This window comes from Delphinapterus leucas, chromosome 14, assembly GCF_059928025.1.
Source record: "Delphinapterus leucas isolate spDelLeu-1000000601 "Yukka" chromosome 14, BTC_Dleu_Yukka2, whole genome shotgun sequence".
NCBI lineage: Eukaryota > Metazoa > Chordata > Mammalia > Artiodactyla > Monodontidae > Delphinapterus > Delphinapterus leucas.
Genome location: NC_143142.1, coordinates 30,667,873 through 30,694,644, shown reverse-complemented (window position 1 = coordinate 30,694,644; position 26,772 = coordinate 30,667,873). Strand labels below are relative to the sequence as shown.

Sequence of the window (26,772 nt, the reverse complement as noted above, 5' to 3'; positions counted from 1 at the left end):
TGATGGAGGCTTTAGCCAAATGTTACCGTGGTTTCAGTGATAGAAAGTGTGGGCTCCTAACCACCAGTAATCTTGCTCTGGGGTCACAGAGCATATTTAGCAGATGACAATGTTCATTTTCCTTTGTGACTCCCTGACGGCTTAATTCCTTAATGCTTCAACCCCACTAAAGAATAGCATGATTTTCAAAGAGAAATAAAGCTTCAGCACTTGTGGGTTATTAAACCAAGACAAATGAATGCCCTGATGGCAAACAAGTCTTAATTTTAAAACCTATCGTTGTTTGCCTCTTCTAGTCTTTCGAAGCACATGAAAATTCCGAATTTCTTCCTGGCTACCTCTGCGTGAACAGCAGCTGCTGGTGAAAGTGACAAGGTTCCTGGGTGTTCAATGTTAAGATGATAAAACCCAGCCCAGGGCCAATGGAGAAGTGGTGTCCAGGGAGCGGTGCTAGAAAGAGAGAAGGGGGAAAGTCAAGTCTGATCTCAGGTTACCTCCAGCCTTGATTCTGGAAGTAATTGTTGTTTTCGAAGTAGACTCCTGGGCTTCCCTGGTGGCGCAGTGGTTGAGAGTCCGCCTGCCGATGCAGGGGACACGGGTTCGTGCCCCGGTCTGGGAGGATCCCACGTGCCGCGGAGCGGCTGGACCCGTGAGCCGTGGCCGCTGAGCCTGCGCATCCGGAGCCTGTGCTCCGCGATGGGAGAGGCCACAGCAGTGAGAGGCCCGCGTACCACAAAAAAAAAAAAAAATAGACTCCTGTTTTGAAACACAGTCTTAATACATAGGCTCATAGTGAGAAAAAGAAAAAAAAAAGATGGATATAAATCAACTTAGTTATTCTCAAAACAAGAGGAAATGTTAAAAAAATTAAAAACACTTGAAGTCTGTTTCCTTGTGCCTTCCCTTCGGTTCTGTGGCGGACCACCCTCTCTCTTCAGGTTACTGGCCTAACATAGAATTCCAGCAAAAATACCTCTGGATTTCCATGGTTTATAATCTCGACATGCCCGTTTCCCACAGGCTGACCGCTGAAGGCAGGAGACACCATCTCCATGTCTCTGCAGCCCCAGCCCCTGGAGTCAGGCCTGAAGCATTGCGTTTGCGTCTGACTGTTGGTGATCAGATGAATGGATTAAATGTTTACCCCAATTAAAGAGAGAAACCTAACAAACTTGAGTTGCCAGTGAAAAGTGGTTCTCTGTGCTGTCCGGTTGGAAAGTGGTCCTTCTTCCAGTGGCCTTTCTGCACATCCTCAGCGTGTGCACAGCCCGAGTGCCTGGTGCAAACAGCACCAGAACACAGAAGAGCTCACCAGGGGTCTGCATCTCAGCAGCTGGTCTTGAGCGCACAGATACCCCTTAGTTCCTTCCCGTCCCCGTTCTGTGCGTCCTCTGTGGGCTCGCTCCTCACACCGTAGGATCTAAGTGACACACAGACTGTTAACAGAGCCTGAGTTAACAGGTGTAGAAAGAAGCCTCAAGGAATCCCAGCGACACACCCATTTGCTGCCACTTCACCTGTTAATTAGCGTTTTCCCCAAACATCCCCTCCCCTTTCACCCCCACGAACATCTTCCTCCCTGTGAGGAGGCTTTCAAAGCGCGTATTGCACCTAAGAATGACCGTCTTCCCAGCAGCTCACTTTCCCAGCCCCGGGGCTCCCTGACTGCTTAGGGGTCCTTGGCACCCTCCTGGCCCCTCACCGTTTGTTCTCCTTTGTTCTCTTCCTGCGCTGTGCTGACCGACCCCTGGCAGCGAGGTGTTCATGAAATACGCGAGATCAGACAGTTTCACTTCACGGGCTGGCCGGACCACGGCGTCCCCTACCACGCCACCGGGCTGCTAGGATTCGTCCGGCAGGTGAAATCCAAGAGCCCGCCCAACGCAGGCCCATTGGTGGTGCACTGCAGGTGAGGGGGGCCCGAGGCTCCAAAAGGAAGCACGGGGAGCAGTGGGTGCGGGTCTCCTTGGGGTGATGGAAACGTTTGGAAACTTGATGGATGCGAAGGTGCCAGGTGCCACTGAGTTGTGCACTTTACGATGGTCATTGCGTGTTATGTGAGTTTCACCGCAATAAAAATCTAAGCGGAAGCAGGAGCGCAGAAGTCCTTTCTCCTCCACTGACTGAGCCCTCTCTCTGTGCAGCGCCGGTGCAGGGAGGACCGGCTGTTTCATTGTCATCGACATCATGCTGGACATGGCCGAGAGAGAAGGGGTGGTGGACATCTACAACTGCGTCCGGGAGCTGCGGTCTCGGAGGGTGAACATGGTGCAGACCGAGGTACAGCAGCTCCCGACCGCCCGCCTGCCCTCCCTCGGGCTCTGACCCCGGTGCCCGCCCTCCACCTCACCTCCCAGGGCAAGGGGAGAGAAGAGCCAGCAGTTCTGTCTTCAGAACCCCCAGGAGAAAAAGTGAAGCACCTGGCCATCCTTCTTTCCCTCCCTCCCTCCTTCTTTCCTTTTCTTTTTCTTTCATAAACACACAGAAAAGGCCACGAGTCTCCCAGGTAACAGAATCTGAGCCTAACTTTCCCCTTACTTCTGTGTCCAGGGTCCAGTCAAGGCTCTACGTTTAAGCATTCGGGGATTCAATACCATTTCTTTTTACTGTGTCTTTTAAACTAGCTGGTAACCAGAGCGAGACCACTCCTGAGAATAGCCAGGCATTTGCCAAGTAACCTTTAAGGGTAATCTCTGTGCATTTCGTTCTCTTCCTACTGTCCTTAAAAATTCCGTCCAGTGGCCTGGTATCATGGGAATTCGCCCATTTTCTGGAAGTGCTCTATAAGTTAGAACTTATATAAGTTCTATATAGTTATATAGTACTTCTATAAGTTAGAACTCAAGGTGTATCAGGACTTTAAGTATTTGAGAAAAAGTATTCCATCCTGCTCCTAGGAAATTTACATTTTTACTACTATTTGATCCTTTTAAGTAGGCATTACACCCACCACCTGGAAAATGATTCATGAAGTAGAATAAGACTCCCTTACATTTAGGTTGTGCATTAAAGTTTACAAAAGCCACTGGGAAACCTAATTTCATTTTTTAACTAACAGAGAAGAATAACAGAAACTGTAAATGCTGCTTCCATGGTCTTTTTTCTTTAGAACAGAGTTTTTGTTTTAAAGATAATAATGATCATAATGTATTTTCAATGTACTTAACAGCTGATCAAATGTCACCACATCCCCTTTTTCTCACTCAATCCATTTCTGAGGTGTTGTTTAATAGGACTGGGCTGTTTTCGAGAATTAAGAATTCAAGTTATTTATAGAAATTAAAGTAAAAAGTAATGGGCCTCTTTTGCATTTCATGTAATTGGAGAGCAATAATAAATATGCTAACACTTTACTAATTAACTGTCGGGAAAGCCAGGGCGAATTCAGAATTAGAGGGTTGGTTTTTAAACTGCAGGCTTATACGTACACACGAGAGCTCTTCCCTGGACACATAAGGACTTTCGTAATCATCGCATTAATTAATGTTTCAAAGTAAGTAGCTCTAAGTGCTCAGAACTGTTGATTTTTCATAGTGATGTCAAGTTTCCCTGGACCTTTCTTTGCACTATTAATTTGGTTAGCACATTCCTCTTTTCATTATATGTAGGTAAGATTCTGCTATTTCCTCATCTGAAATACTGAGTTCCAAACTCGTGGGATCAGAATTGCAGAGACAGTGTAGCTCCAGTCACTCCCACATGACAGTGCTTGCTCTGGGATTTATCAGCGTCTGAGTGGTTTTCATCGATCTGTTTACGGCTTCTGCATTGAGCCCCTGTTTATCTCTTCCTCCCACTATACTGTACGCCACACGTGGCCAGTCACCAATGTGCCCGCCGTCCCGTTAGGGAACAGGATTACTGGTCCTGGAATAAGCCCCTCCTAGCGGTCAGGTCCTCTCCCCTGCTTTCTCTCTGGTGGGAGGGCGTCGTCTGTGATGGGTGGACCATTGTTCTGTTTTCCTGTCTGTGTGGGGCTGCGTTCCCTCCTTCTCTAGTTCTTTCTGGTTACCTTGGTTTCTCTACTACTAACGAGTCCCGTCTGCTTCGCCAGGAGCAGTACGTGTTCATCCACGATGCCATCCTGGAAGCCTGTCTTTGTGGGGACACCTCGGTCCCTGCTTCCCAAGTCAGGTCTCTCTATTATGACATGAACAAGCTGGATCCACAGACAAATTCAAGCCAGATTAAAGAGGAATTCCGGGTAAGTCGTGCTAAAGGGACAGGTGGCCGGCTGTGACCTTGCTCCTTAAGAAGGATCTCAGAGTCGGCTCCTGAACCCTTGAGCCAACACAGGGTTTCTTAGCCTCGGCACTGTTGACGCTGGGGACTCGATCATCCATTGCCATGGGGGATGTTTAGCTGCATCCCTGGCCCCTACCCACTGGATGCCAAGAGGCCTCCACCACACGGTTCTGACAACCAGATCATGTGCAGACCTTGCCAGTGTCCCCACGTTGAGAACCACTGGTCTAGCAGAGCCAGGCCCCCCCTTAGCAGGCAGACACCACACTGTCCCACAGTGTAACACAGGTGCAGCTGGACCAAGCAATGTACATTCAGGGTGCTTGCCGGGCAAGAGTTCTTCGTGCAGTTCCTCATATTCACGTTGGGTGTAAATGCACCTGACTCGGCCAATCTCCACCAGCCTCTTACCCCCAAGCGCCCAGATGTCCAGCCCTAGTCGGACTCGACGGCACGTAATCCTGCACACCCACGGTGGTCCTTATGTCTGATGGGCACTGTCTGTGGACCAAGTCCAAGGAGCGTAAAGAGAAATAAAAATCCAACTGTGTCAGTGGGGTTCGGGGAGGAGGGGGACATCAGCTGCAGGAAACGTGGGTCTCCCGAGGTCTGAGACGGGTTCTCTTCCCAAGTGTGTGTCTTCTGTCCTCTAGACCCTGAACATGGTGACACCGACCCTGCGCGTGGAGGACTGCAGCATCGCGCTTCTGCCCCGGAACCACGAGAAGAACCGCTGCATGGACATCCTGCCCCCCGACCGCTGCCTGCCTTTCCTCATCACCCTCGATGGCGAGAGCAGCAACTACATCAACGCCGCCCTCATGGACGTGAGCCCTCTCGCCCCCTAGGCAGGGTGTGGGGGGATGGTCCTCCAGGGACAGTGCCTGTGTTATCTCCTGACTCCTCTGCCCTTGTTTTTTTTTAAGATGTAAACCGTATTTGCAACAAAGTGCATTTCAGATTCCGTATCTGTTTCTGTGTGAGGACCAATGTTCTTAGTCTCTCTGAGAGCCCCAGTCCAGGCGATTGATAAATGAAAGGTGTCTCGGTTACTCTCTGAGCTTCAATTTTTAACCTCCTGGCCGGAGAGCAAGAGACAGCTATTAAGTCACGAAAGCAGCAAAGTGGGATAATATGGTTTTTGCAGCATTATTTTAGTTGCCATTCCTCCTCATTTGGGCGGTAATTAACATGGGGGGAAAATTGCCTGTCAGCACAGATAGTACACAACTCATTACCTCCTGTCTGTCTGTTTACTTCTAACTGAATGAACATTTGCTGTTCAATTGATGGGCAAAGTGAACGGGTATTTTCAGTGCTAATATGGAAATTTTAATTCTATTGGTGTGCTATCAGTAAAAGCGCATTTAAACTTGTTTGAAGCTCTGCAGAGCTGTAAAAAGTATGTGTGTCCTTTGATGGCAGGAATAAGTAACACCATCACACATTTAAATGACAAGCAAACAGATTTTAGGAAAAACAGAACTATTTTAATTATACATATTCTAAAGTAAAGTTAAATTTTCTCCATTAAAATAGTTATGTATAGGGCCAACATTGCCTTTCTACCAGAAATACCAAAAAAATATGAAATACTGATTAAGTTTTCTTAGTATCAAAGTGAGATTATTTTATCATTATTATTCTGCAGATGACTCTATATTTGGTCTGTTTTGGCATTGACAATGGTGATAGAATTCAACAATTGTTAAATACATTCAGTGTTTTATGTCACAAACTCCCATGTGTACAAAATAACTTAGCTTCCTCCTGTTACATTTTCCTGGGTATATTTGGATCTTTCTTGTTTGTGTTTGCAGAGCTATAAACAGCCCTCGGCTTTTATAGTCACCCAGCATCCTTTGCCAAACACAGTGAAAGACTTCTGGAGGCTGGTCCTGGATTATCACTGCACGTCTGTAGTTATGCTGAATGATGTGGATCCGGCCCAGGTGAGACTCAAGATTTATGGCCATCAGGGCCCGTGCCCGGGGTCAAATCTGTGTTTGCTTTGTTTGCACATGGAGAAGTTCAGTCCCCCGTTGGCAGGTCACAAACGCCAGGCAAGGACGGAGAACCGGAGATGCTAAAAACCGGTGTTAAAAACCAGATGGGATTAGGGGTGGGCGCAGAAAATAGTCTGAAACCAAAAGAGATGGTGGGAGTGACAGGGCGAGACAGGGTCAGAAACTGGGCTGTTACCGAGGGATAGAAATAGTGACCAGATGGGCTTCCCTGGTGGCGTGGTGGTTAAGAATCCACCTGCCAATGCAGGGGACATGGGTTTGAACCCTGGTCCCACATGCCGCAGAGCAACTAAGCCCGTGTGCCACAACTACCGAACCTGCGCTCTAGAGCCCACGAGCCACAACTACTGAGCCCATGAGCCACAACTACTGAAGCCTGTGTGCCTAGAGCCCGTGCTCCACAACAAGAGAAGCCACCGCAATGAGAAGCCTGTGCACATCAACGAAGAGTAGTCCCTGCTCACCGCAACTAGAGAAAGCCAGCGCGCAGCAATGAAGACCCAACGCAGCCAAAAATAAATAAAATAAATTAATTTTTTTTAAAAAAAGGAAAAGAAATAGTGACCAGAGGGAGATACAAGGTAACGGGCAGAGTCAGAGCTGAACCAGAGCGTGAAGGTCGCAGAGCAAGCAGACCAGGACTGTGAAGAAAGGCCGTCAGCCTCTGACACAGTCCCAGATCCCGTCTTGGAGCATCTGTGCGCCTCCTGGCATGGCCCACTTGGAGCCCTCAGGTGGCGGTCGTCATGGAGGGGGTGGCAGTGCAGGCCGACAAGCCATTCTAAGGGACAGCAATTACTTTGTCAACTCTTTGGTAACGATATTAAAAAGAAATAAAACTGGGACGTGAAGATAAGAAAAAGTCAGAATGATCAATGGGGCTTTTTCATAGCTCTTCTTCGTAAACATGAAAAGGCAGAGACCTGGGTGGTGGTGACTCAGTGTTAGTAATGGAGTGAGAAGCATTTTTTTAAGGGACTTGTCAGGACAGCGTGAGCACAGGGACCCTGGGAGCTGGATGTATTGCCTTAGGGCCCGGCTATTCCAATTGAGGGCTGACCTGCTGTGATGGAGGCCCTTGTTAAGTAGTTTGAACTTGGCGTGTTGTAAGAATAAACTTGCTCTGGAACCGAATTAATTTTCTATCTCATAGACACAAATCCCTTAAAAAAAAAAAAAGTCTGAAGTATTGCAGCATCCAAACTGGACGAGATTTTTCCTTCCTAAAATCCATTTGATTGTCATCAATCTGCCATATATCCCATGGACCTTCACTTCAATTCTGTAATGTTTTTGTTTTGTTTTGTTTTGTTTTTGTTTTTGCGGTACGCGGGCCTCTCACCGTTGTGGCCTCTCCCGTTGCGGAGCACGGGCTCCGGACGCGCAGGCTCAGCGGCCATGGCTCACGGGCCCAGCCGCTCCGCGGCATGTGGGATCTTCCCGGACCGGGGCACGAACCCGTGTCCCCTGCATCGGCAGGCGGACTCTCAACCACTGCGCCACCAGGGAAGCCCCTGTAATGTTTTTAATTATGTTTGAGGCACTACGTTATCTTGTTATGGCTCTAGCCTGAAGACTAGTTAATGAAATAATAATGATAGTCCTTGCCCTCATCTAGTCCTTTTTACTTAAGAACCTTAAATATTTCAGGAGACTTCCCCAGTGATTCTTCTCCAAAGGATAGATGGCAACCATTGATGAAGACAAGCAGACATCACAGCTGGGGGGACTTCAAAGACACAACTAGAAGTAGGACCAAGGATCCTGATTTTCTAACTCACAATGCCATGGGTTAAATTTCACTCATTCAAGAGTCCTTAGTCGTAGACAGAGTATAAGCGACGGTTCCCTCTTCAGAATCGTTGTTTTTCCCCTAATGTGAATCCTGAAATGTAGTGATACACTATTTTTTTATCATTAGTGAACCAGACATCAGTGATTTTCACATGTTCTTTGTGAATGACAGTGTTTGAATTCTAAAGCTGCATTCTAACCCCAAACTGTCTGGACTCACACCTGGTAGGAGAGACAGAGAAGCCCCAGTTCCATTCAGCAGACAGAGTCAGAGAAAACATGCTCCTGGGATTCAGCCTTTTAGAGAACACTGAACGGAGCATTTGAACCGAAAGTCTTTGCAATTGCACAAGAATAGCCCTCAACTACTTTAAGTATTTATAGGTCTGGTTCATGGACATGTTATGCACTATTTAAGCCATTTTCCACACGGTTTCCTTGGGCAGAATGCAGAATGCCGTGTGCCAGGAGCCAAGCACCAGCCCGGGCAGTTCCTTTTTCTCTGGTGTAAGTGACAAGCTTTAGATCAGGGCCTGAAGTGAGAGAGTAAACAGAGAGCAAAGCTGGCTCAGTCAGGAGAAAATGGGCAGAACGGTTCAAATGTGCGTGTTTGAGCTTTTATGACCAGCTCAGCTTCCCATCATACACCTGTTAATTTTAACAGTGGGTACCTTCGGGTATCAAAAAGAAGATAAAACTTCAGCAGGCTATCTTTTGACAAGGCAATTTTATAACGTCACCAGGAAGCACTGGTGAAGAAGGAAAAATTTCGTGGAAGTATTATTTTTATTTATTTATTTTTTTTGCGGTACGCGGGCCTCTCACTGTTGTGGCCTCTCCCGTTGCGGAGCACAGGCTCCGGATGCGCAGGCTCAGCGGCCATGGCTCACGGGCCCAGCCGCTCCGCGGCATGTGGGATCTTCCCGGACCGGGGCACGAACCCGTGTCCCCTGCATCGGCAGGCGGACTCTCAACCACTGTGCCATCAGGGAAGCCCGAAAGCATTATTTTTAAATAATAAATGTAATTTCTAAAATACTATAGACTTAGCTAATGTAAAAAGGACACTTAGTTACTCTACTTTCATTCTTGATCATGAAATCCAAACCTTTAACTTCTGTAATAGAGGGAGAGAGATGGCTTCCGTTGACCCACTGAAAACTATCTTACAATCTTGGATGTAAATCAACTGTTGTAACTTTTGATGATGAGATTTCAGATCCTTTGGAAAATAAAAGTCATCAGTAAAAGGAATTTCAAGTGGTAGGTTCTCCCTTCGTGGTACATCATTCTGCTTAAAATGAGATGTTCTTCATCTGCTCTTGGCCCAAAAAGAGGCAGATCGTAGAATAATGAAGTAGTTCCCTCTTGCCCCTCCCCCCAGCCACTTGTCCCTCAGGTAAATCAGAAAGAGAAACGTTAAATGCTGCTCCCAAAACATCACTGCATGCCAAGTCCCCAAAGAAGTTTCACTGCAGACTTTAAATGCCTTAAATAAGGTCTTCAGGCTTTCGAAAAGGTTTGGGAGAACAGACCAGGGGGGTTTCTCACCTATCTCCAAGTTCAGTGTTTCTGTGGGCAGCAGTAAATGAAATCCCCTCCCTCATCAGCCACCCTGCCCAGCACCCCGCCCTCTACCCTCATGTCACATGCATCACATTCTTGCAAAAGTCCTAGTTTCCCAGTATCACCAATACCTGGAGTTTGAGACTCTAGGAAATTGTGTCTTTAATTAAAGCCACCTCCAGGTAAAAACAGCAGAGCAGTTACTCTTATTACACCAGGTTTCCTAGATGTGAGCTGGGAGGGTTTGGACCAGAGCATGAAAATGCAACCCTACACTGTTATCAGTATCTTATCACAAAACAGCCCTGTTCTTAAAAGTGACTACAAACTGCAAGGCAAGCCCAGACGGGAGGTTGGAGATTTGGGTGTTAACAGGTATGTCTTCATCTCAAGTGTCTTAGGTCTTATAGTGGCAGCTTGTGGCATCTCCCCAGGGCCTGAGAAGAGTTCCTTTCAGCAGCAAAAGGGATCTTACAGCATGTGTTCAATAGCACCCACATGACCTCCTTGGGAAGCAGAATTCCTCATGGCTTAAAGATGCTTTCAGAGAAAATGGAGAAAAAAGTACTAGATGGACAGGTGGATTTAAGGGCTCAGTCAACAAGAAAGTCCTGAAGTCGACTAGCTGGAAGGAAAAGAGAGAAAAGAAAGGAAAGGAAGTGAATCGAGGGCGTTTGGTCCTGATGCCGGTAGTGACCGCATCCAAACTGTGAGCAGTAAATGTATTTTTATTATTAACGTCGCGTCTCTGTGTTCTGAACTCAGTTGTGTCCGCAGTACTGGCCAGAGAATGGAGTCCACAGACACGGCCCCATCCAGGTGGAATTTGTTTCTGCTGACCTGGAAGAAGACATCATCAGCAGGATATTCCGAATTTACAACGCAGCCCGAGTAAGATCCGCAGCCACCGTGGCTGGTGTTGTGGTTTCATGATTTTCTCATTCATTGAATAGGTAGAGTGTCTGTGTCAGTCACCGTTCTGGGAGCTTGGAGTCTCTTCAAGGAGTTTGTGAACTCACTGACCTTATGGAGCTTATGTTCTAAAGGGAGAAGACAGACAGGAGAGGATAAAGACAACGCATATCCTACTAGATTTGTTAGCAAGCAGTGGGTGCTGTAGGAAAAAAAGTGGGGAGGCAGAAGGTGCCGGGGCCTGGACCAGAGGGAGAGCAGATGTGCCAGGTGAGCAAAGGCCCGACTGGAGTGAAGGGCCAGCCATGTGCTCTCGTGCAGGCAGCTCTGCAGGCAGAAGTGACAGTCAGTGCAAGGCCCTGAGGTGGGGCCTTGTTGGTGACTTCCTGGAACAGTAAGGAGGCTGATGCAGCTGCAGCCCAGGAAGCGAGGGTGGGAATAGCTGCTGGGGCCGAAGTCCGAGGGGTCGAGGGGACAGAGATCACGTAGGACCTTGCAGGCCACTGCCAGGACTGGGGCTTTTGCTGTGAAGGAAAGAAGGAGCCGTTACAGGGTTTTGAGTAGAAGAGTCATGAGCTATGACCTGCCGTTTAAAAGGCGCACTCTGGCTTCTGTGTTGAGAACAGACAGTAAGAGAGACGCATCAGGAGGCTCTTATAATAATCCAGGCAAGAAGGGACAAAGCAGGACGGAGTGGCAGCAGGGGGAGGGGTGGGAGGTGCAGACACTGATGTATTTTGACGGCAGAGCCGATGGGATTGGCCGATAGTTTGGATCCCAGGGAGCCAAGGTGGTTCTCAGGATTTGGGTCCTGAGAGCTAGATGGAGCAGACATTAACCAGGTTAGGAAAGGCTGTGCGGGTAACGGGATTGTTAGGGGTGGGGGAACGCATGGACAGAGGGTCCGTTCAGGGGGGGAACATACTGGATTCAAGATGACTATTAGATGCCTATGTGGGAATATCAATAGGCCCTCGAGTCTGTGAGGGTGCAATTCAGGAGAGAGGTCTGAACTGGAGACACAGATTGAGGACTTAATGGAAGATTTAAAGCCATGAGACTGAATGAAACTATCGAGAGAGAACTGAGCATGGGGCCTCCATCAGCAAGAGGTCTGGGAGGAAGGGGGCCAGGGCGGAGAGGAGAGAGCAGTGAAGGGGGAAGAACAGCCAGGAGGGGAAGGGGAGAGTGAGATCCCCTGTGTCGGGTGCTACCCGACAGCCGCAGAGGATTTAGCCCGAGAGGTTTAGCCATGGCCAGGTTACTTCCTGAATCCTGCAATTCCATTTAATTATGATGAAAGATTAATTAACTATTGATATCTTAGCAAGAGTCACACCAAGAAGCAGAACCATATTCTACTCCCAGGAAACAGGGTGTAATCTGTGTCTCCCTGAGATCACAAACATTGCCAGGTCATAACTTATCCTTTACCTTTAATTTACCTGTAATTAAAGTCAAGCCTTTTTACCACTTGCTGCCCACTGTGGTCAGTGCTCAGGTTGGCGCCATTTTTCACAAAACTGTGTGAGCAAAGGCCCAACCGGAGTGCAGGGGCCCTTTTGCAAAGCAATAGCATTCTGCTTGCTTTTATTTGTCTGGCCTGTCATTGGAAACACATGGATTTTTTTTTAACACCTTCATTGGAGTATAATTGCTTTTCAGCGTTGTGTTAGTTTCTGATGTATAACAAAGTTAATCAGCTATATGTATATCCCCATATCCCCTCCCTCTTGCGTCTCCCTCCCACCCTCCCTATCCCACCCCTCTAGGTGGTCGCAAATCACTGAGCTGATCTCCCTGTGCTATGCAGCTGCTTCCCACTAGCTATCTGTTTTACGTTTGGTAGTGTATATATGTCAATGCTACTCTCTCACTTCGTCCCAGCTTACCCTTCCCCCTCCCTGTGTCCTCAAGTCCATTCTCTACGTCTGCATCTTTATTCCTGTCCTGCCCTTAGGTTCATCAGAACCTTTTGTTGTTTTTTTTTAAAATTCCATATATATGTGTTAGCATACAGTTTTTGTTTTTCTCTTTCTGACTTACTTCACTCTGTATGACAGACTCTAGGTCCATCCACCTCACTACAAATAACTCAATTTCGTTTCTTTTTATGGCTGAGTAATATTCCATTGTATATATGTGCCACATCTTCTTTATCCATTCATCTGTCAATGGACACTTAGGTTGATTCCATGTCCTGCCTGTTGTAAATAGTGCTGCAATGAACATTGTGGGACATGACTCTTTTTAAATTATGGTTTTCTCAGGGTATATGCCCAGTAGTGGGATTGCTAGGTCATATGGTAGTTCTATTTTTAGTTTTTTAAGGAACTCCATACTGTTCTCCATAGTGACTCGATTATCAATTTACATCCCCACCAACAGTGCAAGAGGGTTCCCTTTTTTCCACACCCTCTCCAGCATTTATTGTTTGTAGATTTTTTGATGATGGCCATTCTGACTGGTGTGAGGTGATACCTCATTGTGGTTTTGATTTGCATTTCTCTAATGATTAGTGATATTGAGCATCTTTTCATGTGTTTGTTGGCAATCTGTATATCTTCCTTGGAGAAATGTCTGTTTAGGTCTTCTGCCCATTTTTGGATTGCATTGTTTGTTTTTTGATATTGAGCTGCTTGTATATTTTGGAGATTAATCCTTGGTCAGTTTCTTCATTTGCAAATATTTTCTCCCATTCTGAGGGTTGTCTTTTGGTCTTGTTTATGGTTTCCTTTGCTGTGCAAAAGCTTTGAAGTTTCATTAGGTCCCATTTGTTTATTTTTGTTTTTCTTTCCATTTCTCTAGGAGGTGGGTCAGAAAGGATCTTGCTGTGATTTATGTCATAGAGTGTTCTGCCTGTGTTTTCCTCTAAGAGTTTTATAGTGTCTTGCCTTACATTTAGGTCTTTAATCCATTTTGAGTTTATTTTTGTGTATAGTGTTAGGAAGTGTTCTAATTTCATTCTTTTACATGTATCTGTCCAGTTTTCCCAGCACCACTTATTGTAGAGGCTGTCTTTTCTCTATTGTATACTCTTGCTTCCTTTATCAAAGATAAGGTGACCATATGTGCATGGGTTTATCTCTGGGCTTTCTATCCTGTTCCATTGATCTATATTTCTGTTTTTGTGCCAGTACCATACTGTCTGGATTACTGTAGCTTTGTAGTATAGTCTGAAGTCTGGGAGCCTGATTCCTCCAGCTCCATTTTTCTTTCTCAAGATTGCTTTGGCTATTCAGGGTCTTTTGTGTTTCCATACAAATTGTGAAATTTTTTGTTCTAGTTCTGTGAAAAATGCCATTGGTAGTTTGATAGGGATTTCATTGAATCTGTAGATTGCTTTGGGTAGTATAGTCATCTTCACAATGTTGATTCTTCCAATCCAAGAACATGGTATCTCTCCATCTGTTGGTATCATCTTTAATTTCTTTCATTAGTGTCTTACAGTTTTCTGCATTCAGGTCTTTTGTCTCCTTAGGTAGGTTTATTCCTAGGTATTTTATTCTTTTTGTTGCAATGGTAAATGGGAGTGTTTCCTTAATTTCTTTTTCAGATTTTTCGTTGTTAGTGTATAGGAATGCAAGAGATTTCTGTGCATTAATTTTGTATCCTGCTACTCTACTACATTCATTGATTAGCTCTAGTAGTTTTCTGGTAGCATCTTTAGGAAGCTCTATGTATAATATCATGTCATCTGCAAACAGTGACAGCTTTACTTCTTTTCTGATTTGGATTCTTTTTATTACTTTTTTCTTCTCTGATTGCTGTGGCTAAAACTTCCAAAACTATGTTGAATAATAGTGGTGAGAGTGAGCAACCTTGTCTTGTTCCTGATATTAGAGGAAATGGTTTCAGTTTTTCACCATTGAGAACGATGTTGAATGTGGGTTTGTCATATATGGCCTTTATTATGTTGAGGTAGGTTCCCTGTATGCCTACTTTCTGGAGAGTTTTTAGCATCACATGGTTTTTTATAATGGCTCCAGATTGAAACTCGTTACTCTTTGGGCCAGTAGACGTTTCCTTCGTTATTTACAGGCAGGCCCCTCCTTCCCTCGTGCCCACTAGGATGAGTAGGTGGGATCAACCCGCTGGAGTTCAGCCCCGGGAATAATGCCTGCTTTCTCTCCACTCCCCGCTTGTTGCCCGACTCTCTGCAGCCCCAGGACGGGTACCGGATGGTGCAGCAGTTCCAGTTCCTGGGCTGGCCCATGTACAGGGACACGCCTGTGTCCAAGCGCTCCTTCTTGAAGCTCATCCGCCAGGTGGACAAGTGGCAGGAGGAATACAATGGTGGGGAAGGCCGCACGGTTGTGCACTGCCTGTAAGTGCTCAGATCCCCTGGGCTGACGCCCTGCTTCACTGCCTCTCAATTCAATATAAATGGAGAAGAAATAAGCAGGTCTGAGTGAAAGCTCACCAGTCCGCTCATTAAGTGTTTGGTTTGCTTTGCAGAAAACAAGATCATGCACGTTTTACATTTGGATGGGGTGTCGCTGCTATAAAATGAGCCCTGACCTTGTGGTTGGGAGCCAACCCCCCCACCTCAGAAAAACAATACCTGGGTGGGTTCAGTGAGCTCCTACCAGCTCTTGAGAGCCCATTGTTAAGCTTTGGGGAATTTTCTGAGCTGGTTGTTAAACTGTTGGTAACTTGAAATCATCGGTGGTGGGGGTATTTACATCACGGATGTCAGCAAAGGGCACAATCCGGGCACCCTCCCTGATATGGAAAAGCTGGTTTACCAGCTCACTAGTTGGTAATTCTATTGGATTTCATGTCAGAGGTTTCAAAGGAACCGTCTCCTTCTTCTTTGTGGTTTTAAGACAGTTTTGTTTTGTCTCATTTTGTTTGCCTGGGGATATATATATATTGGGAAGATGTGCTTACAGCCAGTGTCTCCAAACTGGTCTCCAGGATGGCAGTTTTAGCAGGTGCTAAAACGGGAGAACTTGGCTACAGAATAATGGTTTCCGACCTTGGCTGCACATTTGGGGAGCTTTAAAAAAAAAAAAACACTACGCCCAGGCCACAGCAAAACCACCTAAATCAAAACCTCGGGGGGTGCGAGGACCTGGATTGTTTCAGAGTGCCCCCAAGGTTGAGAGCCACTGGCTCGAGTCTCCGTGCTTTTCAAAGCACTTTCACCTGCATTTTCTCGTAGGTGATGGTAGCAGCTAATCAGCCAGTTGGAGCTGGCTTAATGGAGCCAGCGATTAGAAAGCCCTGCAGTCAGGGGAGATGGGTAGAGAATTTGTGGAAACTGAAAGTATTAAGCTGATGTCTCTTTTCGGTGGAGTGTCATTAGAAGCGCACAGTGAGATCTCTCCCGAACTGAAAGGAAGATAAAGCTCTACTCCGGGCAGACCGACCCTTGTGAAATCAACAGGCGAAGCAAAGGGCTGGGTTACCGTCCACTCAGTGCTGTATCTCCCGCAATGCAGCCCCCGTACCCCAAACCCCACCCCCACCCCGGGGTCTGGGAGCCTCCCTGGGAGCCCCTTTCGGCACCGAACGTGGCAGTGTCTCGTCCTGCAGGAAACTGCTGTGCCCTCGGAAAGAATCGTATGAACTGACTCATCCCTGCCCTCCGTCAGAGGCCCCACCCCCAAAACCTTGCCTTCCTTCTCAGGGACCCAGTTCATTAAAAACATCTCCACGGAGAAAATGTCCAAAAGGATCGATTAACAGCTCACGTCCCCGTTTTTATTTCTCTACGCCCAGATATAACTTCTGATCAGAATATAATCAGAGGGTCACCTGTGTGAGTTCATACAAGCCCAGCAAGGAAAACTGACATTTTGGTTAGAGTTTGTATTCGATCCGTTAGGTTTCTTGGAGATACTAAAAATAGTTTGCAGTTACCGATTTCTGCGTCTGGACTCCACCAGCGTCTGGACTAGGAATGCCACGCTTCCTAGTAGCTTCCTAACAAGGGCCAGTGCCGTAACCCAAAGGGCTACATCCCAAGAGGGGAGCTGAGGTACAGGACAGGCCTGAGGGGAAGACACAAAGACCCCTTGAATCACTGCACTTCATAGCCATACTCTCCCAAGGCACAGCTGCGACCCCGAACTAAACCATTACATCACCACCCCACGTGGTGGCTAAGACAGCGGGCTGTTCTTTAACTCCAGTGGACGTGGTGGGCACCTGCTGCTTCTGCCCTCCGACCGGCCCAGCCCCCACCCCCCTGGACTTTTCTTTGGAAACACCGTCCCCACCAAAAGTCCCTGCTGTTCCTGTGGGGCTGCCTCGTCCTCTCTCAGCATTACGGTGGGCATGAGACCCAGGCCTGCTGAGGATGCTGATCGTTGTTGAGATTTAAAAATCTTAATCTAAGGTTTTTTAGTTGTGGGAACATGCCAGGAAGGGATGCTTTGACCCCCAAAGGCAACCTGCTTTCCATCTCTAAGGAGAGATTTTCGTATTCGGCAAACCGCAGCGCCACCTACTGGCATTGGGCAGAGCGTCCCTGCCCGAGACGCCCTCCAGGGCTGTGAATTATTAGATGGTTCCTTGAGCCGCATTATGGCTCGCACTAGGCAAACGGGATTCTTTTTCTTTACACATGTCTTCCAGCTAGTAAAACCAGACAGAATGGAGAGAATTAAGATATCACCATCTTTCAACCCTTGATGAAAGTAATGGAAGTAGACAGTGGTCGTCGATAGCTGCTGAAAACGTTAGGTAAAAAGCCGATGGGGGAAAAGCAGTGAGGCGTCAGTGCAAAGAGAGAACACAAACTAAGGGAGCAGAAGAGAAAGTCCAGGAACGGAGCCACACCTCGGGGTCTCCTGATTCACAACAAGGTCCACAGCACACACCTACTGCAGGGCAGTGGTGTCTCTTCTCATGCTAAACACAGAAATCATCTCCAGGTGGATTGTAGACCAACACATGAAAAGGAAAACAATGAAGCTTCTAGAGAAAATCTTCAAGACCATGGGGTAACCAGAGATGTGTTACACAGGACAGTATCCATACAGGAGAACATTGGTAAATTGGATTTCATTAAAGCTGAGCACTCCTGTCCATCCAAAGACCCCAGCGAGAGCGAAAACACAAGGCAAGACAAAGAGCTTTGCGCTACATACATCTGACAAAGGATTCATAGCCAGAATGCCTAAGAACTACTGCAAGTCAATAGGAAAAGGATAGACACTCCAATTGTTTGGGCAGAACACTTGATAAGAGCTGCATTTTTTAAAAAAGAATAGCCAGATAGCCAATAAGCATAGAAAAGGCATCATTAGTTTTCAGGAAAATACACATTAAAATACATTAAAATCGAATGCCCCTGCATGCTCACCAGAATGGCTAAAATTTAAACGATAAACAAATAAATGATTCTAAGTGTTGGGAAGCTGTGGAAAAACTGGACTCCCAAATGCTGCTGGTAGGAAGTAAATATGTACAACCATTTTGGAGCTGGTTAACAGCATCTACTAAAGCTAAATATAAATGTATCCTCTGAGCTCTTCTCCTCCGAGGTCTGTGACTACAGAAATGAGTCATATATGCAATAGGAAACATGCTTATAGCAGGTATACTCATAATATGGAAAGCTGCAAACATCCCAAACATTTGTCAGCTCCTAGATAAAGAAATTATACAGTAGTACAATTATACAGTAGTATATCCATTCAATGGAATTGTTCTCAGCAATGTAAGAGAACAAACTACTGATACGATATGGGTTATTCTCACACAGATAATATTAAGTGAAATAAGCCACTCAAGAGAGTATATACTGTATGATTCCACGTATTCAAAATTCCAAAACAGACAAAAGAAACTTATGATGCTAGACGTGAGAACAAAGATTATCTTGGGGTATTGATGGTGTTGATGAGGAAGGAATATTGGGAGGAGGGGGGTTCAGGGGGCTGATAGCAGTCTGTACCTTGATCTGAATGGTGGTTACATGGCATATGCATTTGTAGAAGTTAACAGAGATCTACATTTACCGTTTGTGGACTTAATTATAGGTTTGTTATACTTTATCTAAAAAATTGATTAGGAACTTAATCATGGAATGATCAAGCTGGCATTGGAACACAGAGATCAATCTTAAAATCACAGAACAGGTTGCTATCTTGTGCCTGCTTCCCAATGAAAGTTCATTTATAAAGTATCCTTGTCCAGAAAAAAAATCCTGAATTCTTATGACGCTCTGGAGCTAACTCCCAATAAACAGGAAGTATAGGATTAGAAATTGGTGTGTTAAGTGCTTCTCAGAGATACAGTGAATGAGAACAACCCAGAATGTGGGTTGTCATTTTCCCTGCAGGGGAAAATGACCCCATTTCCTCAACAAATAAATTGCCAAGAGAGAAAAAGAAGAGAGCAAAGAGGAACCTATAGATTAAAATAAACTTGCAAGACATGTCAACCAAATTCAACACGTGGACTTTGCTTGGATGAGGATTTGAAAAAGTTAGCTGTAAGAAAATGTCTGAAACAATCTTGGAAATTTGTACAGTGTCTAGAAATTTGATTCTATTAAACTGTAGTGTTTATTTTAGGTGTAATAATAATGATATTGTGTTTGTTAAAAAAAGGATCCTTTATCTACTTGGAAAAGAGGTTGATTCCAGAGCTGGTGCAGGGAAGGAGATACAGGATGAGCGTAGAACATCTTGTGGTTCTAGAAAGTAAGGAAGTGCTTGAAAAGAGATGGAGGAACCAGCCTGATGGAGCTCCTACTGGCCCAAACCGGAACAATTTCAGCAACAAAATAAATATGGATACTATTTTAGCTCATAGAAGTGAAATTAATATGTATAAGTCTAAAGTGACAAATAAATAATAAAATAGAAATAAATAAGCAAATAAATTTTCAAATGGTGGCTGAGAGACAGCTCTCTCTTTAGAGTAGAATGTAGAAGGAGAGAGGGAAGTGAAAACCAGTCAGGCAGATACCACTGTGACTTGTTGCAGATGGGATCTACCAATGGACACTAAAATCAGCCGGTGAAACTTTGAGGAGAAACAAGATATTTGCATAATCCCAAAGTATCTTTCCCAAGATACTTACTAACTACAAAGAGAAGTTATGAGAAGTTATGATGGTAATTTACATAACTACACAGTGAAAAAATCTGCCAGACACCCACCGTCTTAATAAGCGACCAGGGGTGGGATAGGCAGGGTCGGAGGGAGGCTCATGAGGGAGGGGACATAGGGATGTATGTATATGTATAGCTGATTCACTTTGTTACACAGCAGAAACTAACACACCATTGTAAAGCAATTATACTCCGATAAAGATATTTTAAAAAGAATATAGTAGAATACAACATTGTAAATCAGCTATACTTCAATAAAATAAATTTAAAAAAAAGAATATAGTAGAAAAGGCAAAAAAAAAAAGTGACCAAGGTCGACATCACGAGCAATAAGACAGTTCAACACCATGAACCTTCAAAGGAGGTAACAGCCCTTCTGTGGCTTTCTTGCCAAAGTGCATAACCTCATTTCCAGTGATGAGAAGGCATCAGACGAACTCAAATGAAGGACTTTCTACAATTTGTATTTTGTGATGACTTCTCAAATCGTGGAAGGGGACCATGGCTGTTTTCTACATCTCACTCTATTTTCCATACTCTACAAAATAACTGACCAGTCCTCTTTGAAAGTGTCAAGGTCAAGAAAGACAAGGGAAGATGGAGGACTGATCACGTGGAAGAGACTAAGGAGGTGTGACACCTAAATGCAAGGTGGGTCCTGGACTGGATCCTGGACCAGAAAAAGTGGTGACACTTGACTAAGGTCTGTAGTTTAGTTAATAGTGTTATACCAGCATTAACTTCCTGGTTTTGACCATCTGCTATGGTTATGTGACATTTTTACATCGGGGAAGGTGGGCAGGCAAGGAACTCTCTGTGCTATTTTTGCAGTGATTCTGTACATCTAAAATTAATCCAGAATAAAAAGTTTATTTAAAAAGAGCCCTTATGTTTTAGAGATAAATCATGACATGCTAATGGATTGTTTAAGGCCGAATCCATCTTTGAGCATAACCCACACCCATCACAGTTTTCCTGCACATGCTACACGAGTTGTTCGTTTATTGAGAATTTTCCTGGGTGGTCCCTTTCCATAAAAACGGGTAAATTGCCATATCAAGTTACATCATCAGGGCAGAGACGAACTGGGAGAGCAGGATGTGCCAGTTTCGCATCACCTCCAGTCAGGTGACCCCTGGGCCCCATTTGCATCAGTAGAGGGATGGGCCCAGGTGGAGAGTCCCAGCCGGGAGGGCTTAGGCAGCAGGTGCACACAGGTGGTGGGAGCCGTGCGGTACGAGAGCGACCCAGGCCCACCACCGGCCTCTCCTCCTCTTCCCACAGGAACGGGGGAGGCCGCAGCGGGACCTTCTGCGCCATCAGCATTGTCTGTGAGATGCTCCGGCACCAGAGGACGGTGGACGTCTTCCACGCCGTGAAGACGCTGAGGAACAACAAGCCCAACATGGTGGACCTGCTGGTAGGACCCCGTCCATCCCACTCGGGGGACCCTTTCCCAGTTAGCGTGAGACACCCGGCCCCTCGCTCAGGCTGACCCCTGGGAGGGAGAGACTCGTGTTCACAGTGCAATCACTTCACTCGTGCAGGTTTTTCTCCCTCGTTCTCCCTTCCTCTGCCTTTTCACAAGGAGACTCAGCTCAGCACATTTGACACATGGAAATAGTTGAAACTCACAAGCGAACATCCTGATTAATTGCCGTTCTCCGCAGTGCCTTCCACGTGGCTGAGCACTTCATCTTCACAGAGAAGAAATAATCATAGCACATGAAATGCCAGATTTTCAAATTACATATTTTATAAATAGCTTAATCACCTAATATTTATCAAAGCTGGGAATTGGAGTTTGACATCCAGACGATTGCATTTAATTACGGTGGCCATATCTGAGGAAAGGATGAAAGAGGTGGAGAAACAAAGGACGATGTGGAATTATTTACTTAGAGTATTTCATGAAATCTCTTTTTTGTGCGGAGCTGTTGAGATACCAACCACTGAGACTCAAATAGGAGGATAGCTTAAAGGAGGAAGCTTTTCGATGAGGTTTTTGTACTTCTCTGTCAGTGCAGGAAGGATCGGGAGGAAACAGACCGACCCCAAGGTGGGGAGAATGGGCGGGGGCGGGGGCGACAGGGTCACCGATGAGCTTGGAAAGCCTGCATCCTGGGTGCGCAGCACTGCCGCAGGGGGTTGAAATTGTAAATGTAATAAAGGGACTAAAGAGGGAGTTGAGATTCAAGCTGAGGCTGAAGCAGCAGCCATGGCCCCTGCCTGTGATGGCCACATCCGAGCCCTGCTTGGCAAAAGCCCTGCTTCCCCCACTGACGTGCCTCGCGCCCAACGAGCTGCTCCCGCCCCCAGGAGCACCGTGCTGCCCAGGGAATTTGTAAACAGGCACCTGTTTGGCCAGGTGCAGACTCTCAAACCATCAGCAATTACCATGTTGGTTTCTGTGAGAAAAGGATCTTGCCCCCCACGTGGCAGCTCCCTTCCCTGCCCTGCCCTGGGGACGCCCCTGCAAACCCACCCTCTAGTCTCAGCTCTGCTCATTGGAGTGAAGTAACCTCAGACAAAGTACCTTGGCTATTGAAGTCGCCTTGGGCACGTCGCTCTACTTTCCTGAGCCTGAGTCATGTAAATTAGGGATAGTGTTGGTTTGTTGAGATCATCCCAAATGATGATATGTGTGATAGTGTTTTGGAAGCTGCCCAGGTGAGAAAGACCTGGTCCCTGAGAGTGGGGGGGTCTACGGGGCACGGTGTGGCCTGGTCCCTGAAAACGAGTGCTGGGTGAGGGCGAGGGGGCCACCGGAGTGCAGCATGTATACACACGGTGCTCGTAAGTGCCTTTCCCACGGCCCAGATGTCACGAGGATGGGCCAGGAGGCAGACCCTCACATTCCATGCCCGGACTTCACTAGTCAGAGAACTCTCTCACTCCCCGGGACCACCCCCATCCCGAATTTTAAAGAGTTTCCCCACCATGGAATTCTCCATCTTCTGGGCTTAGGGCAGTTGAGAAAAGGCCAGTCGGGCAGTTAGAGGCGGCCTGAGTTTAGAACAGATAAGCAGATTGACAGAGGATGGAAACAAATGCATAATGAAAATATTCTGACTGTGATGTCGTTCGGTATTTAACGCCCTGATTCAGGGACGGGTGTGTTGCTTCCAAACTTCAGTTGGTACTTGAAAAAAGCTGACCTTGATTTTTTTTTTTAATTTTAATTCCCTCTCACTGTAGCCTGAACTAAGCAGGTCATTAGAAGCAGACCCTTCCAGGCCTTTCCCCCAGTGGCTCTGGCTACAGCTTCCATCACTCACCAATTTTTTTTTTTTTTTACATCTTTATTGGAGTATAATTGCTTTACAATGGTTTGTTAGTTTCTGCTTTATAACAAAGTTAATCAGTTATACATATACATATGTTCCCATATCTCTTCCCTCTTGCGTCTCCCTCCCTCCCACCCTCCCTATCCCACCCCTCCAGGCGGTCACAAAGCACCAAGTTGATCTCCCTGTGCTATGCGGCTGCTTCCCACTAGCTATCTACCTTACGTTTGGTAGTGTATATATGTCCATGCCTCTCTCTCGCTTTGTCACAGCTCACCCTTCCCCCTCCCCATATCCTTAAGTCCATTCTCTAGTAGGTCTGTGTCTTTATTCCTGTCTTACCCCTAGGTTCTTCATGACATTTTTTTTTCTTAAATTCCATATATATGTGTTAGCATATGGTATTTGTCTTTCTCTTTCTGACTTACTTCACTCTGTGTGACAGACTCTAGGTCTATCCACCTCATTACAAATAGCTCAATTTCGTTTCTTTTTATGGCTGAGTAATATTCCATTGTATATATGTGCCACATCTTCTTTATCCATTCATCCGATGATGGACACTTAGGTTGTTTCCATCTCCGGGCTATTGTAAATAGAGCTGCAATGAACATTTTGGTACATGACTCTTTCTGAATTATGGTTTTCTCGGGGTATATGCCCAGTAGTGAGATTGCTGGGTCATATGGTAGTTCTATTTTTTGTTTTTTAAGGAACCTCCATACTGTTCTCCACAGTGGCTGTACCAGTTCACATTCCCACCAGCAGTGCAAGAGTGTTCCCTTTTCTCCACACCCTCTCCAGCATTTATTGTTTCTAGATTTTTTGATGATGGCCATTCTGACAGGTGTGAGATGATATCTCATTGTAGTTTTGATTTGCCATCACTCACCAATTTTTATGGGCAGGAACAACGTGGCTTTTCCCAAATCCACGGTGCAGACTACAGGACAAGGGTGATTTTACATGAAGGAAGCTTCTGATCTCAGCCCACTTACCTATAATAGCCAGGGCGTTTCCGTAGTTATGTGTGATTCTGATAGAGAAATAGGATCCTTGGATGCCCCAAACCCCGAGGGTCAGCACCAGTTTTAGGGTCAACTCAGTGGCTGAGAAATGTAGGAGAGTCCTGCAATTTCCTGAGAAAAATGTCTGATAAACTTGTCACAGTGCCTGCTGGCGGGATAATGGATAATATCTGGTGACCAGAGAAAAAATGTCACGATGCGCTTTTCAGTGGGTTTGAAGCTTCTTGAGTTGAATCAGGGCTCTTGTCGTTGGCTTGTTTGTTTTTGCCTGTAAGTACAATTTCTGTTTAGTTTGGTACTCGTACATTTGTGTGTTGGCTGAGAGAATTAATTAATTCAAGTCAAGGAGATAAAATCTGGTATAATTTTATTGGGCATAAAAGGCCATCCAAGACCTGTGTTTCTCCTAAGCACAAAATGTTGTACCAGCAGCTGAAAAGGTACCTCCTAGCTGCCTCTGCGCAGAATGAAGTGGGAGCCAGGATGCCCTGGAGCGCACCCCAGGGTGGGCGTGGGGAGCCCCACCAGGTGCGCCTGGGTCTGCTCATTGGGGGCCCTTTCCATTCAGACACCAAAATTTGCTGCCACGCCCTCCCTGCCAGGGCCAGATGAATGTTCTGCGGCGGTCGGTGTGCCCATCTTCGTCTCCCCTTGCAGCTCACTATTTTTCCAAATTGCTTCTGAGTTAGGAACTTCCCTATGTGTTTTGAAGCATGGCACTCTCCAGGGAGAGCCAGAAGGCCCTATGGATTTATTTCTTCAAATGTTTAGGTGTGGAGGCTCCAGGGGAAAGCCAGTGGACTGCCAGGAAGCAAAATCATTTTAACACAAGACTAGATGTTTTGATGCAGCAGGGGCCGCTGGGTTTGTTTCCTGACCCCTCTTTCAGGCCAGCTTCTCGGTTATCCACCTCTTCAGCCAGGCTCCAGCTGCCATCAAAGGCCTGGGTTCCAGGGGGTGGGGCAGGCCGCGACGGTACAGCCTGAGTGAGGTTGGCGCTATTGGCCTGGTCAGAGGCGGATGGGGTCGTCCGCTCTGAGCTCCTATGAATCTAGTACAGTTGCTGGAAAACCTGCTGCTTCAACTAACAGTCCTCTCCCACCTTTGCTTCCACATTTGGCTTTTGAAGTTCCCAGGGCTCCTTTTTAACCGAGAAACAGCCTTTAGGGGACAGATCTTGCCTAGAGAAACATATTATCCCCTGGGAGGTGGTGGGAGCTTTGGCCAACGTGCTGATGTGACATACGTACGCATTATAGAGTGGTTACCAAGATCACGATAATCAGCCCATCTGTGGCCTCACAGAGTCAACACAGCTGACTGTGTGTGTGGTCAGAACCCTTACGATCGACGGTCAGCAACTTTCAAGGGTACGATTTCACATCATTAACTCTAGTCGCCGTGCTGCACATTAGAGCCGCAGAACTTACTGCTCTTACAACTGAAAATCTGTTCCCTCACCAGCATCACCCCACTTGTCCCTCCCCCGGCAGCCACAATTCTAGTCTCTGTCTCTATGAAATTGACTTTTCTTTAATGGGAGCTTTAAAAAGTTCTGAGCCCTGGGCCCATCCCCGAGACTCTGATCCAGTTGACGTGGGCCTGGCTTTTCAGCAGCGGTGGTACCAGCGCCCCAGGTGGCCCTAATGTGCAGCCGAGGTTAAGGAACCTAGTAGCTAGTTTAGAAAGGCCCTTGGCCCGTCTGCACGTGAGATCACCTGGGGCACCTCGCAAACACAGATGCCAGGCCACGGCCCAGAAGATTAGGGCAGTCGGAGCCCACGTGATGTGCTGCAGGGCAAGAAACACGGCTCAGGAGGATACGGAGGCTGTCCCTGACCTGCCACGTGGGCTGCAGGGCGAGGCTGGGCAGCTTCCTCTCCATCCCTCTTGCTCCCACTCAGACCTCTGCCAGGACCTCCCATGACGGGCAAGTGACCACCCAGACCAGGCCCCTTCCCTCTTCCCTGCACTGAAATAACATGCTGGCCCGGCACTCCTACAGAGGGCCTTACCCCCGCCCTGCAGCCTCCCCAGCGTGGACAGCACACTGACTCTCCCACTCACGTGTGTAAACTGCCCCCTAAGCCTCTGCCTGAGAACTCACGGGAAACTGATGGGCTATGTGAAAGCCGGGGCGTGTGGGCGTAGGTGTGGTGTATAGGTGTGTGTGGGTGTGTGCGTGTGTGGGCAGGTGTGCGTGTGTGTGTAGGTGTGCATGTGTGTGTGTGTAGGTGTGCATGTGTGGGTGTGTGTGCCTGTGTCTGGCTGTGTATGTGGGGCTGTGTGTATAGGTTTGTGTGGGTGTGGGTGTGTGTAGGTGTGCACGTGTGGGCGGGTGTGCATGTGTGTAGGTGTGTGTGGGTGCGTGTGTAGGTGTGCATGTGTGGGTGTGTGTGCCTGTGTCTGGCTGTGTATGTGGGGCTGTGTGTATAGGTTTGTGTGGTGGGTGTGGGTGTGTGTAGGTGTGCACGTGTGGAGGGTGTGCATGTGGGTGTAGGTGTGTGTGGGTGTAGGTGTGCATGTGTGGGTGTGTGTGCCTGTGTCTGGCTGTGTATGTGGGGCTGTGTGTATAGGTTTGTGTGGTGGGTGTGGGTGTGTGTAGGTGTGCACGTGTGGGCGGGTGTGCATGTGTGTGTGGGTGTGGGTGTTGCAGCAGAGGATGTAGGCCTCGGGGGGGGTGTCAGAGAGGCTCACTCACGTCCCTGAGCTGTGCCCCCACCGGCCATGTGGCCCGTCTCTGGGACACTGGTGGCATCCACGTCCCCCGGGGCCAGGCCCTGCCACGCATCCCCCCAGGCTCGCAGCCCTGAGCCCACTGACCTGCGGTCACACTCCC

At 47.0% G+C, this 26,772-nt stretch overlaps 1 protein-coding gene across 1 annotated transcript in view; it reads left to right on the top strand.

The window, feature by feature from the left end:
• PTPRM (protein tyrosine phosphatase receptor type M) overlaps positions 1-26,772 on the top strand; it is a 750,850-nt gene that overhangs the window by 719,391 nt on the left and 4,687 nt on the right. The window contains exons 24-31 of the mRNA XM_089894939.1: positions 1,755-1,909; positions 2,145-2,280; positions 4,055-4,204; positions 4,899-5,072; positions 6,066-6,197; positions 10,398-10,523; positions 14,708-14,871; positions 20,903-21,038. Coding sequence (XP_089751065.1) covers positions 1,755-1,909; positions 2,145-2,280; positions 4,055-4,204; positions 4,899-5,072; positions 6,066-6,197; positions 10,398-10,523; positions 14,708-14,871; positions 20,903-21,038 — 1,173 coding nt within the window. The remainder of the gene's footprint in view (positions 1-1,754; positions 1,910-2,144; positions 2,281-4,054; positions 4,205-4,898; positions 5,073-6,065; positions 6,198-10,397; positions 10,524-14,707; positions 14,872-20,902; positions 21,039-26,772) is intronic.